The 20,414-nt window shown below is 43.5% G+C and overlaps 1 protein-coding gene across 3 annotated transcripts in view; it reads right to left on the bottom strand.

The window, feature by feature from the left end:
• The window catches only part of THSD4 (thrombospondin type 1 domain containing 4), a 677,746-nt gene that overhangs the window by 638,281 nt on the left and 19,051 nt on the right, over nucleotides 1-20,414 (bottom strand). For all 3 annotated transcript variants that reach the window (XM_059890602.1, XM_059890601.1, XM_059890603.1), the window contains exon 2: nucleotides 6,101-6,209. In XM_059890602.1, the coding sequence (XP_059746585.1) occupies nucleotides 6,101-6,129 (29 nt within the window). In that variant the 5' untranslated portion in view covers nucleotides 6,130-6,209. The remainder of the gene's footprint in view (nucleotides 1-6,100; nucleotides 6,210-20,414) is intronic.

Here is a 20,414-nt window from a genome sequence, read left to right as displayed (position 1 = left end):
CCTGACCAGGGACTGAACCCAGGTCTCCTGAACTGGGAGTGTGGAGTGTTAGCCACTGGACCACCAGGGAAGTCCTTCAGCAAATTCCTCAGCTCAGTGGTAGGTTTCTTGAGGAAACTGTTTCTAATACACCTTTGCAACAAACAGAACAACCAGCACAGTCTTAGTCCAAATGCAGGGCCAATAAATAACAAGTGAAAAAAGAAAGGAAAGAGAGAATGAAGTGAGAGGAAAAAGGAAAACCGGAGAGAGAGAGAGGAAATACCAGTCACCAGGAAATACAAAGTCCTGCTGTGAATGACACTTTCATCAATAAAGTGTTTTCTAAGTACATCCCTAGAATTCCCTGTTGGAAAAACAGAAACTGGTGAGGAAGGGGGCAGGGTAGGGTGGTAGGGGTGGGGACAATCGCAATGGGTGGATCTCTACAAGTTGAAGATATTGATTCTGACCCCCAGGGAAGCGGGTGGGGTGTCGATATTAACCTGAGCCATACAAATTTATTTCAGTACATAAGGAACAGGTAGTTGGCAGCTCAGTGACACACCTTGACTGCGTTGAATCTTTTAGGTACAGAAGATTCTAGAAAATACCACTGTTAAGTTCTGAGGGATGAGGATGCATGCCAGGTACAGGACTGTGCCAGGCATAAAGAAAAATCAATACTGTCTGAACACCTGCCATCGTTTTATAGGGAGGGGTTTGCCAAGACCGTCCTCCAAGAAACTATTTCCTCCTAGCCTCTATGCCTATCATTCAGATGGCTCCTACTGGGCTTCCCACAAAAGATTCCAGCAGGTTCTTCCCTGGCACTCTTCTGCACTCACCAGATGAGTTGTGTTCCTATGGAATTTAACCATGGTCCCCAAATCAATGATGCCAAGGCTTTGTAATTACATAAAATATTCAAACAGTACACAAGCCCATGAAACAAAACGCGAAAAGAAAGAGTAGTTGGTAGTTGTTTCTACACAAATGAAGCTGAATGCTTTGGAAAAGACTTGATAAAGGCAAGTTGCCAAGAAAAAAAACAAAAAAAAAAAACTGGCAAATTTGGTGTGGATTGGACAACTGTAAATGATTAGAAGCAAAAATAATAAAAATTCAGCATCATTCTATACTCAGATTGCTTTGCAAATGTCTTAGATTCTCATTCCACTTGAAAGAAACCCAAATGGAAACCTTTGATAATGCTATGGGTGTGGTTTGTGCAAGAAAGACAATCAGGGGTTCACGCTCAAGGAAAAGTCCTTGGCCCCCACATCAAACACTTGGTGAGTGTACATGTGTTTTATGTTAAAAATAAACTGTTAAAGGTGTGTGTCTGTATCACTTGTACGATTTTCTGCTTTAACCTACTTTTATAATTAAGTAAAAATCCTGATTAGGAAAGAAAAATCTACTTTATTTCTCTCACATTAAAGAGAACTATTAATTTATTCATTCAATGTTCAACAAATCATGGGTTGGCCAAAAAGTTCACTTGAGTTTTTCTGTAACATCTTATAGAAAAACTCGAATGAATTTTTTGGCCAATCCAATATTTATTACGCATCAGTTGGGTAGTGGTTTCAATGTGGGCCAGAGCTGATCTCAGCCTGGCCTCTTCTGCTTTCTGTCCTGCCCCTCCCCTCCCCTTATGCCCCTGCCCTTTCGTTATACCCCTCCCCTTCCCTTATGCCCCTCCCCTCCTCTTGCCCCTCCCCTTCCCTTATGCCCCGCCCCTCTTCCTGCCCCTCCCCCTCCTTCTCCTGCCCCTCCGGCTTCCTCCTCCTACCCTACCCCTTTCCTTCTACCCCTCCTCCTGCCCGCCTCCCACCACTCCCCTCTCTCCTGCCCCTTCCTTCCTCCGGCCTCTCTCCATCCTCCTTCTGTCCCTCCCTGCTCCATCTCTTCCTTGTATTCTTCCTTCTCTTATCTCCCCTCCTCCTCCACCCCACTTCTTGGTCACTGGCACAGGAACACTAACTGATCCCATGACCCTTCCCAATTATCACAGATTTCCCTACTCCAAAGGGAGTCTCAGTTTTCACACCTCAGCTATCACTACTTTGGGCATTCTCTTTCTTGCACTTAGACTTTTTCAACCTCCTTCTTTCTTGCTTTTTGTCTTCAGGATCTTTTTCCAGTTCTCCAAGAACTGGAACCTTTCTCTTTCTCATTTCCTCAATCCCTTATGGTTGTATTTCTCAGTAAAGTAGCTGACAGGCATTACAGTAATATTCCTGTACTGAACTGTGTATCAAGGAAAAGAAAAGCCTCACGTTTCAGAAGACTAAAACCAGACACTTGACCTAGGGCCATCAACCTGTAAAACCCTTAAAATGATCCAGAACTCTCCTTCATAAGATCTATAAAAATCACCATCTAACCCTGTAATCCCTCTAATTACATCTGTATTTCTTCAAAAACTACTATTCCAAATAAGAATCCCCAAATCAGCTTTAACCATTTGCTTGGCATTTTCAATAGTTTTGTTTTCCTCTGTGTTTTCATTTCATAGATATATTATGTCAACTGCACAAAAGCACTCTACGAGGTAAAGAAACAGCCCTTGACCAGGGTGATTGGCTCTAAAGAAACTTGGTTGGCTGGTCATCTTCAACTGTTATGCTGCTTCTAGAGAGAAAACTGAGTTTCATTCCTCTCGATCACTGAACAAACACACAAAGATGTACTTGTACATACAAGGGAAAAAAAAAAAAAAAACAACGGTGCACAATTTGGAGCAAGTCTTTAAGAGATAAATACGCTCCTGTATTACTTAGTGCCTTTTCCTCTCTAACTTGTGATAGGTGACAAATCTTGATCTAGCCTTGACCAACTCTGCTCCAAATGGATATCACCTGTCCTGAATTTTGCACAGCATCCAAGACTCATCCAAGGTTCAAAGGCAACTCAATAACCAGCTCCGTGCAGAGTTAGTCTTAGTGTTTCTTCTGCTACTGCATTTAACTGTGGCTCTTTTTATTACCACAGACTCTGAGCATGGCAGAGGCACTCTTACTATATTAATACTCAGGGCTTCTCCGTCTCTTTCAATGAGGGAGAAGCTGGCTTTCTGTTTCCCTGTGGCTTGGCAAGAACTGGGGAGGGATTTTTAAACAAAATCTCTGCGTATCAGAATTGTGAATCCCCTTCAATTTTTTTTTCCTCTCAGGGGTTTTCTTGGCGACTAACTCCTAATTTTGACCTGTTTTCTCTATAGGTAGAGATATCCTCCAGCTTTTCCTATTAATCTTTATGTATTTGGCTGCCTTGGTCAATATTCTTTTTTTAAACCCTGAGTATTTGTGTGTCCCTGTGTGTTTCTCATCTACCAGTTTTATCAAAGACTTTTACTCTTAAAGTAACCATGGCCCTTTCCCCCAGAACATTTTGAAAACTATTTAAACAAAAGACATTCTTGCTTTTTTTTCCCCCTCCCCCTCAGGTTAAAATATATTTATGTGGGCCTTGAAACAGAATGCAAAATGGTTTATGAGCACCTGGCTTATAAAGAAGGAGACTTGGTGGAAATCTTCAGCTGAGCTGTCCTGAAGACTTGCCTGTAATCATAACTCATATATTCTTTCCTTAGAGCAGGACTGTTGGAGAAATGTCCTGCAGAGTTGTTGTTGTTTACTCACTAAGTCACATCCGACTCTTTGCAACCCCATGGACGGTAGCCTACTAGGCTTCTCTGTCTATGAGATTTCCCAGGCAAGAGTACTGGAGTGGGTTGCCATTTCCTCCTCCAGGGGATCTTCCTGACCCAGGGATCGAACCCACATCTCCTGCTAACCTCTGAGCCAGCTGGGAAGCATCGTCTGACTGAGCAGCTCTTTTCAAACAATCCCTTCAGCAGGACCCTAATCCTACAGGCCTGTCAAGACTCCCAGAGTTCTGCCTGGAGGGTAGCAAGGCCACATCCAGCTTTCAACAGCTCCTACCCTGCTAACTTCTAATCTGTTGGCAATTTCTCTGAAATAATGCACAGCTTGGAGGTGAGCCCACCAGGCCTCCCTGGGAGATGGCCTCCATATCACAGATCATTACAGAGGTTAACTGCAGGGGCATCAATTAAAATTCCAAACATTAAGAAAAAAAAAAAATTTGCAGAAGGGACTTCTCTCAGATGAAGCCCTTCCTGTACAGCCTGGGTGGTCCCACATTTTTGAGGGTCTTCAGTACTCAAGGGGGCCTTTCTGATAGCAGCCAGACTCACACTTGCTTACCACTTGCTTACTACATGAGGAAACAACGTTTAATCTGCTGCTCTTTTTAATTCAATTAAATATACAACTGTGACTTCCACTTCTGTGTCTCCCATTGGGTCCTGGTGCTCAAATAGGTGTGGTCCTAACATGACTGAGTGGTCCAACTGCATGTCTCACTCCCCTGTGGTTTTACAGCAGGACATGGGAGCTTCACAAACTGGATACACATTTTATGTCCTGAAACAGCTTTTAAACTGTGTTTTAAACTATGGCTAAAAACTGTCCCCATGCTAATTTAGATACCAAAAGTGAACACTGAAGAGACTCAGGCTGCTCTGTTCATGGCTGGACTTTGTAGAGGCCTCAGAATGGAGCACTTCCTGCCTTCTCTGACTCTTTCTGACACATTGGTTTATGTCACTGACGAAGAAGCTTATAGCTCTGCGTGGGTCTTTGGACTGCAGGCCTGCACATGTCAGTTCATGTAAAATTATACAAGCAATTACAGACTAAGAGTACACACACGCACTGTACTCAGTGAAATGCCAGCCATGGGCTAAGAGCATCTGCCTGACAAGTGCTCTAGCCCTGGTTGAGCCATTACATGTGGCACCATCATAATAACATGTTATAGACCGTTTTCACTTTTCATTGTAAATTCTGGGCATTTGGGACTATCATAGTTATGGAGGGAAAAAAAACAAGATAACCTTAGTGATTCAACTTTCAAATAAAAAGTTCTTTTCCCTTTCTAGATTCTGAGTCAATTTCTTTAAAGAGTATCCTGAGATTGTAAAATGAGCTTCACTAAAGAACTGTTACCAATTGCAATTACTTACCTAGATGGACCAAGATGTTCTGATTACTATGCAGCTAAAACCAGTCACAAGATAATTGCAATGCAGAGGCTAACGTATAAGCTATCATCTGTAAAATCTGATTCCAAATTATCATGTTTATGCAAATAGACTCATGAATCTCATAATGTGTAAACATTACAAATTCAAACTTCTAAAATAAATTTCCCTTAATAAAATACTGCCATTGGCTATTTTATAATGATGAGGTTTTTTTTACATAGGATTTTGATTGAAGAATTTTTAAAGGGGTCTGCCATCTTTAGGAAAGCTTGAAAAAAGTCTCAATATACAGACTAAATTCCAGAGCACCAAGCCTTTTCCCTGAGTTTGCACTCAAGGAATGGGCATCAGGAGATAAACACTGATTTTCTGATCTGCATACAGAGCCCACACTACTTGTTCCACTTACTTTGCATGGTTGATATCAGTATCAAATGAAAAATGCAGGCGCAAGTCACAGATGCTTTGAACAAACAGGACCAGAGAGGCCACCTTTTAAATATACCAGGTCAATTATATCACAATCTGTGGGGATGCAGCGAGAGGACAATATTTAAAGTTCTTCAGGTAATTTTATTATGCAGCCATGATAAATACCCACAAGTCCATTAACATTTTTATTTTAAGAAAAATCTGAGGGGACTTTTCTGCCGCTCCAGTGGTTAAGACTTCATGCTTCCAATGCAGGGGACATGGGTTAAATCCCTGGTTGGGGAACTAGGATCCCGTATGCCAAGCAGAGTTTTTGAATAAATAATAAATGAAAACTCTGAGTCCTAGATATCTCTCAGTGAATAGCAGAGCACAGCATAGAGCCCAAGCCACTTAATCTCAGTCTAAGCACTTCTCTCCACAGCACATAGCTGTCCTGGCCTCAGCAGCCTTTGTGAGTATCAAACTTACTACACATATGTACATGGCACATCAAAAGTATCTGTGAGATGCAGGCCCTCAAGGCTCATTACTAGAAAAATATACAGTAAAATTCAAATATTGAATTGCTTATTTTCTTATTTTCTTTTCAAAAGATTTTCCACTCACCTGAGAGACTCCATGACACAGGAAACCATGGTCCTGGGTGTCCCAGGAAAAAGCAAGGGCTCCTCAGAGATGTTGCCAATTTTCTGCAGATGGGGGTGATGTTCAACTCCTACAGAAGAATAACAATGCTATTTTTAGTATCATCAGCTTACAAAGAGTCTAGAATCTAAGATTCTGCAGCTTAGGCCAGCCTGTTCAACAAGAAGTGAGCAAACGGAAGACATTAGGACAAAAATACCATTGCCCATTTATGCCCAGTTATGGTCACCAGATTGCCCAAATGAAAACTGTTTATGTATGAAAGTGAGGTAACAAATTTGCAGGACACTCAGCACAGTGACCCATAGGAAATGTTTAATAAGCTACCATCAGTAAGACTACTTCAGAGCCCAAGCTAACATCAGAGTTGTCACTAGGCAGGTGTACATTGGAAATCTTGTTCCATCCATTAAAGGCTACTTGACCCATTAGAAAGTCTTTTCACCTCTCTGTCCTGGTTACTCCACCTGTACAGTAGGGGTAAAAATACTGCCTAAACACAAAGAGAAATGGCGTCTGGATACTGACAAACCTTGACAACATCACACAAGTGAAATACAAAAGGCTACGTATTGTATAGAAAGTGAAGTCGCTCAGATGTGTCCGACTCTTTGCGACCCCATGGACAGTAGCCTACCAGGCTCCGAGTTCCATGGGATTTTCCAGGCAAGAATACTGGAGTCGGCTGCCATTTCCTTCTCCAGGGGATCTTCCCAACCCAGGGATCAAACCTGGGTCTTCTGCACAGCAGACAGATGCTTTACCGTCTGAGCCACTAGAGTGATCCTAGTGGACTTCCCTGGTGGCTCAGACAGTAAAGTGTCTGCCTACAATGCGGGAGAGCCGGGTTTGATCCCCTGGAGAAGGAAACAGCAACCCACTCCAGTACTCTTGCCTGGAAAATCCCATGGACGGAGGATCCTGGTAGGCTACCATCCATGGGGTCGAAAAGAGCCAGACACGACTGAGAGACTTCACTTTCACTTTCATTTTCACATATTGTATGATTCCATTTACAGGAAGTGTTCAGAACAGGGAAATCTATAGAGACAAAAAAAAAATACATTCGTGATTACCAAGGTGAGGAGGGTGGAGAGGGGCTACTTCGAGGGTGTGAGGATTCCGCCTGAGGTGACAAAAATGTGCTAAAGTTAGATTGTGATGATGGCTGTACAATTTTGTGAACACACTAAAAAAAAAAGTTTAATTCTACACGTTAAATCGGCAAAGTATATGGCATGTGAATTACATCTCAATAAAACTGTTCAGGACTTCCCTGGTGGTCCAGTGGTTAGGACTCCGTGCTTCCACACAGAGAGGGAGCGGGTTCAGTCTCTGGTGGGGGAACTAAGATCCTACACACCATGTGCTACGGACAAAAACAACAAAACAGGAAAAAAAAATAAAACCTGTTCAAAAAATACATCCTAAAGAACCGAGGCAGGTTGTGAATAAACGAGTGGACACTGTCATATGCTTAGCCCAGTGCCTAGAACAGAGGATGCTCAATTAAAAGTAGCTGTGGGGAATTCCCCGGCACTCCAGTGGTTAGAACTCAGCGCTTTCATTGCACAGGGCCTGTTTTCAATCTCTGGTCAGGGACTCAGATCCTGTACATCATGGAAAAAAAAAAAAAAACCCTGAAAAAAATAAAAGTATCTCTGAAGATACCGATGCAGGAAGAGGTCAAGTAACATCAAGTCTGTTGTCACAGTAACAACAGGAAGGTAAAACCCGTCACCTACAAACACTACTCCATTCAGAAAATTGCACTAAACAGAATTCCTTAACATCGTCAAATGAGGCAATGGTTTCAAAGGCACATTATAAATAGCATCAGACAGCCTGGGATGGGAGGCTGGGTTGGAATGTAATGGAACTTGGGGAGAAAAATCGTGGTCCAGACTCCTCTCCTCACACACCTCCTCCCAGGGAAAGACAAAGAAATGAAGCAGGGTTTCAAGGTGTGCCCGGGAGTCCTCATTAATAAAGCCAGAGTTTTCCAAAATCATTGGTTTCCAAATTCTCCTCAGGACTTCACATTTCCTTTTCACTAGAAGGGCGAGGTGGGGGATAAATTACAAGGACTTATGAAAAGACTGAAGAATCAGAAAATTCCGTTTGCAGGGGAAAATAATCAAGATGTTTAAAGTCACCACCAGCCATTTCTGGGGGTTATTAAGACAGTCAAATCTCTTGACTGTAATCACCCCTAATTAGCCATCAGCAACTCATGAAATTACTCATGGTATTGAGGACCCTTAAATTCCTGGGCCTCAGCCAAAAGTTACACTGAGATCCACCAGGAAGAAGGCCAACAAGTGGGAATTGGAACAGTTAAAACTCCTCTGAATCCGAGGCATGGTCCTCTTACTCTTGGCTGGGAAGCGGATGCGCACAAAGACGGGATTTAACTTGGGAGTCAGATGAAATCTCTGCCAAGCTCTTGATAATGATCAACTAATCAGTAATTATTTACTTAGTATTTGGGGCACTCAGGTTCTTTCCAAGGTGCTATGGAATTCAGGAGAAGATGAGGCAATGCAGAGTCTTACTTTCCAACTTAAAACGTGGATAAGTTTTAGAGACGTGAAAATGTATGGGAAAAGGTCAGAGTCATCCAGAATAACTTAGGGTAAAGAGTGTGATGCAGATACCCTGAGCATAAATGGAGCTAGTTCAGGAGGAGAATCACTGGGGAGCTAGTATCAACAAAGAAGGTAGAACTGAAAATCAGTCCTTAGAGCCTGTGCGGGTTACAAAAGAACAATCCAGAGGGGTTGGCAAGAGTGTACACTACAGCCTGAAAGACCTGGATCGAGGGCCAACGTTCCCACTTATTAACCAGGTGACCTCAGGCAATTAACCTTTCAGACTTTCAACTTCCTCATCTGTAAAATGGGGGTGCTGCTGCTGCTGCTAAGTCGCTTCAGTCGTGTCCGACTCTGTGCGACCCCAGAGACGGCAGCCCACCAGGCTCCCCCATCCCTGGGATTCTCCAGGCAAGAACACTGGAGTGGGTTGCCATTTCTCCTCCAATGCAGAAAAGTGAAAAGTGAAAGTGAAGTTGCTCAGTCGTGCTGAAGTTTAACGACCTCATGGACTGCAGCCTACCAGGCTCCTCCGTCCATGGGATTTTCCAGGCAAGAGTACTGGAGTGGGGTGCCATTGCCTTCTCCGAAAATGGGGGTACTATCTGTAATACGGTTGTTTTGAGTATTAAATATTTATTGAGAGTCCATGATGTGGATGCTAAACACCCACTCTCTTTCTCTCTCTCACACACACACATCAGGCTTGGTCCCTGCCCTGAAGGAAATTACTGGGTTGGCCAAAAATTTTATTCGAGTTCTTCCATAAGATGTAACAGAAAAAACCTGAATGAACTTTTTGGCCAACTCGATATAATCTAGATGCTAGAGGGCTGCACACCTGTAAGAAAGTGAAGCATAAATAAGTATAAAAATAAAACTGTGATAAGAGCCATGGAAGAAAGTGCAGGTGCCTCAGAAAGTATACTGGACAGTGGTCAGAGACGGTCCCTCTGAAGAAGGCCTTTATGCTGGGTTTTGAGGGGTGAGTAGGAGTCAGTCAGGTGAAAAGAGAAGGGGCACTCCCGGGAGAGGGAATCACACATGAAAGGTGTGTGAAGATCCGGGAGGAAGGAGGAGGCAGCACGGCAGGAACGTAGCAATTGAAGGAGAACACAGGGAGAGCCGATCCTCTGCTGAGTAATAAAGTCCCCAGAAGGTGGTAAATGGCTGGCTGAGGTGGGCAAGGGAAGGAGGTGTCAAAAGTGACTCCCCCCAGATTTCTGGTGGATGGAAGTAGCAAAGGAGATGTTAATGGAGCTTTTCGGGGTTTGTCAGGAAAGGAAGGGCAACGTTGAGGAAAGAGGGTGTGATACAAAGCAGTGGTTTCCAAATCTGACACGAAGTCAACCAGAAAAACATCTTAAATCATCAAAACGGTTTGAAAATAGATTTACAAATGCTGCTGATAACCATGAGCCTCATTCTTTCTGGGTATTTTGCCTTCGGATATTTGCTGATAACAGAAGGAAGCCAACACGATTAGCATGTCATTTTAAAATACAGTTCCTTTCATCTTTATGCCACCCTTTTAAAATTTCCATTTTGAGTGCATGTTTTGTGTGGTCACATCATACACTGGTAGGTTAAAAAAATAACCAAACATAGACCAGTGCTATATGCTGAAACATTTTTTATGGATGGGGTGCAATCAAAAAAAATTTGTGGCGGCCACTACTCTTGAATGTTTTTTGACCAACTTTTTGTCAGATGTGACTGGTCACTTTTATCTCCTGAGATGGTTGGTGAGCGTGTCCTGGCATCCACTTGGGTTTCCATGACTATAATAGGGAATAACAAATCTGACTCCATGTTGGATCTTTCTCTCTTAACTTTTGCACTATATTGCTTTTGCTACAAGTTAACCACTCAAGGGATGTTGCCTATAGTTTAAAGTGTACATAATGGTCCATCTCTGGGAACCTTGCCTCCCACACCTGAGCATTAAGCTAAAATACCTTTGTTTAGCTCACAGGAAACCTCCTGAACAGGCCCACCTGTGAATAGCTACAGGAAGGAAGAAACTAACACATGCCCTCTGGAGTCTGGCTGGAACCAGGAAATCATTCCAACAACTTGTCACCCTTTTGGAAGGCTTCCCTAGTGGGTCGGTGGTAAAGAATCCGCCTGCAATGCAGGTTATGCGGGTTTGATCCCTGTGTCAGGAAGATCCCCTGGAGAAGGAAACGGCAACCCACTCCAATGTCTTTGCTTGAGAAATCCCATGGACAGAGAAGCCTAGCAGGTTATTGTCTGTGGGGTCACAAAAGAATCGGACACAACTCAGTGAGTAAACAACAGTGATAATCCTTTTTGCTTTACCTCTTCACCTCCCCTTCTTTGTTCTATAAAAGAAACTAGCATCCAAACCTGGGCAAGATGCTTCTTTGGGATAATAGTCCACCATACCCACGGCTTTCCAAATAAAGTCACTATTCCTTGCCCCCAAAACTCTCCATTGACTGGCCTGTGGCCTGTCCTGCGGCGAACAGTACAAGCTTGGACATGCTACCATGGTTAGTATGTGTGAAATCAGTTCTGCTTTTCAAACTGTGGGTCATGACCCATTAGTCTGTCATGAAATCAATTGCATGAGTCACGACCTGCACCTTTTTAAATGAAAGAGAAAATAGCAGTGTTTATCACACACAGTGAGGCTAAGTGAGTATGTCTCACTGAGGCTCCTGGTCAGAAAAGTTTAGAAGCCCTGGCTCTGGTGGATCAGAAGGTACTGCGGGATTCTCGCTGTGATGGGGGGAATAAAATCATGAAGATGGAGCCAAGACATGTTACCCAAGCCCTGGGAAATGCCAGGAGAATTCTGATGAGATGGATGAGAAAGAGCCCTTGTAGGTTCTGGAGTGGGGAGGGACCTGATGAAAGTGAAGTTTCCCAAAAACCCACTTGGCCACAGCTCCAGGACTGAGTAAACACGCTATCTGTGGAGTGAGTCGCCTTTGGGGGTTTGCTCCTGTTGATTTATAACCTTTCTTGACAGTGAACGAAAAATAATCAAACAATCTAGTTTCTGTTGGAACATATGCTCCCTGGGCGCTGGAAGCCCCGCTGGCTCTCCTTTCCACAGAGAGCTTGCACGAAGGCTGGACCAGGCATGTGACATGGCTCAGGCCAAAGTCACAGGCCCCAACACCTCGAGGGTGGGGAGGATGTGGCAGCAGGTGCGAAGGCTGGGGACGAGAGGATGGAAAGAAGGCCAGGAGAGATGTGACTCAGGATGGGTCACCATGCCCTAGGCACTGGCACAGCTGTGCTGCCCTTTCTTACAGTCCACCTCTGAGCATCCTTCCTGCCCCTTCTCCTCCTGGCCTGCAGAACCCCTGGAAGATCCCCCTCTCTGATTTCAGCGTATCCCAGAAAGAAGCATCTGCTCAGCCTCTCAGGTTTGGGTTCAGTGAGACCACCTTGTAGCCACATCCCAACCACAGACAAGCCAGTCCCCCTCCCATCCCCCCACAAGGGAATTCCCACAAGGGAAAGCCACCACCCAGACAAACAAAGGCCCTAGTCCCTGAGGAGAGGAAGTGACTCACCAGTGTAAGAATGAGAATCAGAGGTTTCAGAGAGAGGGGCCATTTAGACCCCAAGTCAGCACCCAGGAGGATCATGAGTGAGGACGAGTCTCAGAACCTACCTATTCCTCTGTGAAAGTTGCCCCCGAAGGTCCTGATATGCTGGAGCCTCCATCCTGCCCTGTCCTGTCTTCATCAAAAACGCCAACATCACCTTCTCCTGCCCTGCCTGTGTCTTCTAACAGAACTGTCCTCTCTTAGAAGTCTGGCCCGCTGTGTACTGCGCCCCTACCTGAGGCCCAGTTGTCCGTGGACCAGAGTACCAGGTGTCAGCTCCCAACATCAGGGCATCCAACCCACCTCTGTCTTAAATTATCAGAAAAGTGGAAGAAAACTCAATGCCAGGAATCAACTTTTACTACGCATCAGATACACAACATAAGCATGTGATCTAATTCTCACAGCAAAACTGAGACTACGCGATGGGTAGAGGATAGGGCTTGAACTTGAAGACAGACCACCAACCACAGGGCTTCTCCTCTTTTCACTTTATTAAAATCACTGCCTCCCACGTAGCAGAGAATCATAGCTGAACACTCAATAAATGAATGAATGGAAGGATAGATGCCACCCCAAGGGGACTGGGTGTATCTCACCTATTTTGCTAGGAGACGAAACATTTCAAGACATGACTTGACTGTGCCATGAACATCACTTAGAGCAAAGTGAGCCAAGATGAGCAATGTAATAACCTATTATTTCAGATAATAATAATATAGCTGGGAACTCTAACAAACACCTATTGAGTGGGTGCCATGTGTCATATGGTATTCTGAGAATTTCATATTCATTCATTCTTATAACAACCCCATGAAAGAGGTATTATTGAGAAATGAAGGTGCCAAGAAGTCAAATAACTCTCCCAAAGTCACCCAGCTAGCAGGTGGGAAAGTCACAATACAACCCAGGCAGGCTGAGCCCAGAGTTTATGCACTTAACCATCATTTGATGCTGCTTGCTATCCACATACAAACAGTGCCAGCTTAAAGGAGCAAGACAGAGGTTGCATCTGCTGCTGTCTTCTCCCTGGTGTCATCTAGAGTTAAAGGAACATTCTAAGTCTCAATAGGTACGTTGGATTCCTCAAGTCCCAACACAGCAGAGTGGTCCCATGTCTTCTGTAGGGCTGGGACCAGTCATCCTGAGATCATCCTTGAGTATTTGTATGGGGGCATATAGGTTACCAGCTAATGAGCTTTCAATACCTCTTGGGTTAGGAAGCTTCATGTGAGAGAGTACATATGACAAGGGGTGGGGGATCCCTGCCCTTGAGGAGCTTAAACTTTTATCAAGGCAGCCAAATAAACACACAAAAGTGAAAGTGAAAGTCACTCACTTGTGTCGGACTCTTTGCAACCCCATGGACTATACAGTCCATGGAATTCTCTAGGCCAGAATACTGGAGTGGGCAGCCTTTCCCTTCTCCACGGGATCTTCCCAATCCAGGGATCGAACCCAAGTCTCCTGCATTGCAGGCAGATTCTTTACCAGCTAAGCCACAAGGGAAACCCCAATAACAAATACATAAATAAATATTTCTTTCACAATGACACATTACCCAAGACAGTGACCAATGGCTGGTACAGACAAAAGGAATGCCAACAGTCCAAAAAAGTAAATATCACAGTGGACTTCTATTGTTAGCACTTACATTATTCTTTCGAGAGAGGAATATCCTTTGAAGAGTCACCATTAACAACCAGGTGGGCAAATTTGCCAGCCAACAATGGGAGGTACAGGACAGAAGCTAGAAGCTTGTAAGCTAGAAGCTTACAAGAGAATGGATTATCATCTCTTTTAACAGAGATGTTAGGCATGCTTGCTCTATGCTCTGTTTATGCTTCTCCCTCACTGGCCGGGGAGCTTCGCAAGGCCAGGGATAAGTTTATTCATCTTTACATCTTTGCTCATCTTTGCCTGGTACACAGTGGCTATGCAATAAAAGCTTGATGAATGAATGAAGGATGAATGGTGTGTGTCTCCAACAGACTTTTACTGAATTGCTAGGTGCTCAATGAATTGCTACAGACTGCCCTTGAGACAGAATGAAGGCACCAGGCCATTGCAGATGCATGCTGCCTCCACAGCGGGTCCAACCCTCCCAAGCCCTCTGCTGGCCATCATCATTCGCCACAGCCCTTTCAGGAAATCCTGCCCCAGGCTGCAGTGCTGTGCTCTGCTGTGCTTAGTCTCTCAGTCGTGTCTGACTCTTTGTGACCTCATGCACTGTAGCCTGCCAGGCTCCTCTGTCCATGGGGATTCTCCAGGCAAGAATACTGGAGTGGGTTGCCATGCCCTCCTCCAGGGGATCTTCCCAACCCAGGGATCGAACCCAGGTCTCCCACATTGCAGGTGGATTCTTTACCACCACCTGAGCCACCATGGATGCCCAGGGTATTGAGGAAAATAGACCTTAGGGCCCCAGGCCTGGTCACATTTCCAGTATCACCCTACTGGGCTGAGGCCAGCCAGAGAGATGGGCCCCAGACATTCCCTCTGCTCTCTATCTTTGGTCTTTTCTCCTACCCCTTGCAAAGCCCATCCTTCTTCCACATCATATTGAAACTCAGCCACAGAACTCATTTCTTCCCACTGAACCTCCATTCTGCAAATCGGCTGGCTTGCCCAGAGCATCCTGAAAACCCAGAGAATTGGAATTTAGAAAAAATGTTGAGAAGATCTTAAAACTCCCTGGATACTTTTAAGCAAACACATGACAGCAGGTTTTTGCTAACTCATTAAAGAAATCACCTTAGTTCTCCTTTCTTCCCTGGAGAAACTAGGTAATCAGCATGGATTAGTCAAGGATTTCAAGGCAAACTACATCATTTTCACGGTCATTGACATTAATGTGGTGTATATTTGTTTTCACTCCTAAAAAATGTTTCCCAGGTAACCCAGGAAAACAGTCTAGGGTAGAAATATCAGGCAGGCAAGATATTTTCAATAAATGAGCCATTTGTTCCTGCTTCTGTACAGAGTTGCTTTTTCAATTTCAGATGACATGACACTGCAGATAAAAGGGAGAAATGTATTGGAGTAAGAGTGCCTTCTCTTGTCCAAATATTACTTGGTCATTTGATTTACAGCACTTGATAAACCTGGTTGAATTTCTCTACTTCTGTGTAGGTATCACATTCAGAGCTCCAACCCAGCAATTGTCACAGTGTATCATTATGATTGGTGCTTTCCTTTCCTCCCCATAACAGGACACTACAGAAGAGTAAAGACTTTTCTCAAGGAATTATTTTTTATATTCTTGGTTCCTAGAACAGCACTTCAGGGCCCAGTAGGTGTTCTGTGACGACAGGAAGAACTTCCATTCAATCTCACTTGGAGGGCCTTCTCTTCAGGCATGATTGTAATACATTCCAAACGTACTGATGCCCAGCCTACAGTCTGAATAGAGACTCTACTGCTTTGTAATAACTATAACTGTTTCTGAAATTAACACCATCAATGACATTCTCTGCTCTCTTCAGACACACATCATAGTGAACTGTGAAGGGATGCAGGCCACTCTCACTAGGAATCAAAGATACCTACAGACAGACTCCATTTTTCCTCCCTGCTCAGAATTCAACCCCTCCCCAGCATCCTCTGCCAAGAATGATTTATAATCCCTGGGTTGTAGACATCGAAGGAAACAAGGTCAGACTTCCACAGCCTGAGCTCTGCACAAGAACCACAGATTTTCTGACGTGCTACCCAAGCCTTCTCCAAGATGATGAGCCATCTCATTGCAAAAAGCAATATATTTTCCAGCCACTTTTGATCGAACGCAGGTGGCCACGGGACTAAGGGCAGGTCTTGCTCAGGCTGAGCTACCCTTCTGGCCCACTTTCTCTCCTTTTGCTATAAGGTCCAGGTCCTGACATCCACAAATGGCCCTTGGCCCTCTGGCAATCACCTGTGTACATCTGTGTATGCACACACACACACACACACACCAGGTAAGGCGGGTGTGCCAAGTGTACTAACAGAACAAACTCACAGACAACAAGCGTCATTTTTACCCATAAGGTGGGTCTAGGTGAGACTTAACGGCTGTTGAAAAAAACGTTTATAAAATTGTACATGTTTACTGAAGAAAAATTGAAAACGACAGGGAAACATAAAGAGGAAAGTGATAATTACTCATAATAACCTCACAATCCCAGTTAGCCACTCAATGTTTTTGGTGTTTTTCCTTCTGGCGTTTGTTTCTATGCTTAATAATTTTATATGAAGTGGAAGTGTTAGTCACTCAGTCACGTACGACTCTTTGTGACCCCATAGACTGTAGCCTGTCAGGCTCCTCCGTCCATGGAATTCTTCAAACAAGAACACTGGAGTGGGTAGCCATTGCCTTCTCCAGGGGATTTTTCTGACCCAGGGATCGAATCCAGGTGTCCCGTATTGCAGGCAGATTCTTTACCGTCTGAGTCCCCAGGGCTGGTGGATACACTCTTTGAAAACAACCCATAAGTAAGAAGGATCTTAAATAGTTATACCTTTTGGCTTAGTGATTCTGGCTTTAGGAATCTAGTATAAGGACCTAAGCAGAGAAACGGGTAAAGAATTTCCTACAAAGATATTCATCACCGATTCCAACAATAAAGGAATTCCTTACATATGTTATCTGGCTTCCATGGGGTTAACTATTACGCAGTGATTAAAATATTGATGAATGTTACTAATAAAATGCTTACGATTTAAAGTGAAAAATAAATGCAAAACTATTTAAGTGATTATATATAGAACATATAGATAACATACATAGTTCAGTTCAGTTCAGTCGCTCAGTTGTGTCCAGCTCATTGCGACCCCATGAATCGCAGCACGCCAGGCCTCCCTGTCCATCACCAACTCCCGGAGTTCACTCAGACTCACGACAGAGGATGAGATGGCTGGATGGCATCACCGACTCGATGGACGTGAGTTTGAGTGAACATACATAAGTAAATATTAATAAGTAATATAAAGATTATGCATAAGTATATATTAATAAGTGATATATAGACAACATATATAAGTATATATTCTGTATTTTAGTATAGAATATTAAAATATTTTAATCACTGTTTAATAGTTCATCCCATGGAAGCCAGATAACATTGTCTAAGGAATTCTTTTATTGTTGGAATCTGTGACAAATATCCTTATAGGAAATTCTTTACCTGTTTCTCTGTTTAGTTCCTTACAGTAGATTCTTACTTTAGATTCTACCTTACAGTAGATGCCCTCTCCAATGCATGAAAGTGAAAAGTGAAAGTGAAGTCGCTCAGTCGTGTCCGACTCTTAGCGACCCCATGGACTGCAGCCCACCAGGCTCCTCCGCCCATGGGATTTTCCAGGCAAGAGTACTGGAGTGGGGTGCCATTGCCTTCTCCGTGCCAATACTGTTAGCATTATAATAGTTTCCAATTTGATACATAGTAAGTTAGGATAAGCAAGTAGCTACAACAAGCCATCCCAGAGTTTCAAAGGTTTTGAAAAAAGGTTTGACAAAAAGTTTTTGCTCAATTCATTATCTGATGTGGGTTGGCAGGGGCATTCTGCTCCACACAGGCATGCAGGCATCCAAGGAGCCAGTCTCCTTTCACCTAAGGACGTCACCATTGTCTAGGGCCTCAGAATCCTCCACTGGTTTTCTTTTTTTTTTCCACTTTCCATTCAGTGAACAAACAAGGGAAAAGGGAAAGCATGCGAGACTGAGCTGACAGCTTCACAGAGGTAATTTAAGTCACCGCCACTCTCCTATTCCATTAGTCATATGGCCACACCTAACTGCAGAGCCTGTAGGAAGGTGGTCTGTCCACATTCCCAGGAGGAAACTTTTGGGTAAATGACTTTTCCTGGTACAGGATGGGCATCAATGTGTTAGTCACAATAGGTGAAAAAAAAAGTCATTTTAACTGTATTTCCTTTGATTATTAGTAAAGTTGGAACAGATTTTCATTTTTATTACCCATGTGCACTATCCTGTGCATTTTGCCAGTTTTTCTGTTGAGTTCATCATGTTTTCAGTTGAGCTTTAAGAAGCACTTTCTATATTAAGGACACTGACTCTTATTTTCTCAAGTTCTTTCAGTTTGATTTTTGTCTTTTAATTTTGCCTTTAAATTTTATGGAAATAAGTTTTCTTTTTTTTTTCCTGCCATACAGTAGATCCTTGTTAGTTCAGTTCAATCGCTCAGTCACGTCCAACTCTTTGCGAGTCCAAGGACTGCAGCACGTTAGGCTTCCCTGTCCATCATCAACTCCCGGAGCTTAATCAAACTCATGTCCATCGAGTCAGTGATGCCACCTAACCATCTCATCCTCTGTCGTCCCCTTCTCCTCCTGCCCTCAATCTTTCCCAGCATCAGCGTCTTTTCCAGTGAGTCAGTTCTTCGCATCAGATGGCCAAAGTATTGGAGTTTCAGCTTCAGCATGAGTCCTTCCAAAGAATATTCAGGACCGATTTCCTTTAGGATGGACTGGCTGGACCTCCTTGCAGTCCAAGGGACTCTCAAGAGTCTTCTCCAACACCACAGTTCAAAAGCATCAATTTTTCAGCAGTCAGCTTTCTTTATCGTCCAACTCTCACATCCATACATAACTACTGAAAAAATCATAGCTTTGACAAGATGGACTTTTGTTGGCAAAGTGATGTCTCTGCTTTTTAATATGCTGTCTAGCTTGGTCATAGCTTTTCTTTCAAGGAGCAAGCGTGTTTTAATTTTATGGCTGCAGTCACCATCTGTAGTGATTTTGGAGCCTAAGAAAATAAACTTTCTTACTGTTTCCACTGTTTTCCCATCTATTTCCCATGAAGTGATGGGACCAGATGCCATGATCTTCATTTTCTGAATGTTGAGCTTTAAGCCAACAGTTTCACTCTCCTCTTTCACTTTCATCAAGAGGCTCTTTAGGTCTTCACTTTCTGCCATAAGGGTGATGTCATCTGCATATCTGATGTTATTGATATTTCTCCCGGCAATCTTGACCCCAGCTTGTGCTTCCTCCAGTCCAGCGTTTCTCATGATGTACTCTACATATAAGTTAAATAAGCAAGGTGACAATATATAGCCTTGACGTACTCCTTTCCCAGTTTGGAACCAGTCTGTTTTTCCATGTCCGGTTCTAACTGTTGCTTCTTGACCTGCATACAGATATCTCAAGAGGCAGGTCAGGTGGTCTGGTATTCCCATCTCTTTAAGAATTTTCCACAGTTTGTTGTGATCCACACAGTCAAAAGCTTTGGCATAGTCAATAAGGCCTTTGGCAACTTGTTAGTTACCTATTTTATTTACTTTTTGTCACAATATTTATTTATGTGATTTCTTAACCCAGTGTAGACTTCTCTCCAGTATTAAGAGTCAAAACCTTGGGGGAGGGGATTTATGACAGTTGAATGCTGTGAGGAAGCATGGTTTTATTTATTTTTTAAATTTTTTATTTACTTTTTATTTTTGTTTCGAGGTACAAATGATTAACAGTGTCGTCACCATCTTTAAATCTATCAGTCATTTCCTTTGTGACTTTCTGATTGGCATCTCCTCACAAAATCTCAAAGCACACAAAAACTGGGAGATTCTAACCCAACTCTCCAAATCCATTATTTTTTTAGTCATGATTCACAGATGAATAAACTGATGCTCAATCAAACCAGATAACTGTTACAAAGTATCACAGCTAATTAGACACAGAGCTCAGACTAGAGATTTTTGATTTTTAATGAGTGTGTAATACGTGACAGCTTGCACTGAACACTTTTCAAACATTATTTTATGAGGCAGGTGCTATCGATATGCCCATTTTACAGAGGAGGAAACTGAGGCTGCGAGCAGTGAAGCACTGTGCCCAAGGTCACCAGAAGCAATATGCCCCTAGTAAGGAGCAGAAGCATGATGAAACCCAAGGCCACCTGGCTTGTCTCGGCACTCCACTAAGTTGCCTCTCAGGTCCCCTGACACTCTGCGTCAGATACACATTTCCTGGAGAGCTGTTTGTGTTCACATTCACCAGGTATGCAACACAGGTTGCAGCCTGGGTCTGGCCAGGGGAGCTGGTATGCGTGAGGTTGTGCTCTGCGTGTTCACTCCACTACTGCTTTGGCCTTGAATCCAA

Source organism: Bos taurus, chromosome 10 (assembly GCF_002263795.3).
Source record: "Bos taurus isolate L1 Dominette 01449 registration number 42190680 breed Hereford chromosome 10, ARS-UCD2.0, whole genome shotgun sequence".
Taxonomy (NCBI): Eukaryota; Metazoa; Chordata; class Mammalia; order Artiodactyla; family Bovidae; genus Bos; species Bos taurus.
This window is presented reverse-complemented; position numbering and strand designations above follow the sequence as displayed.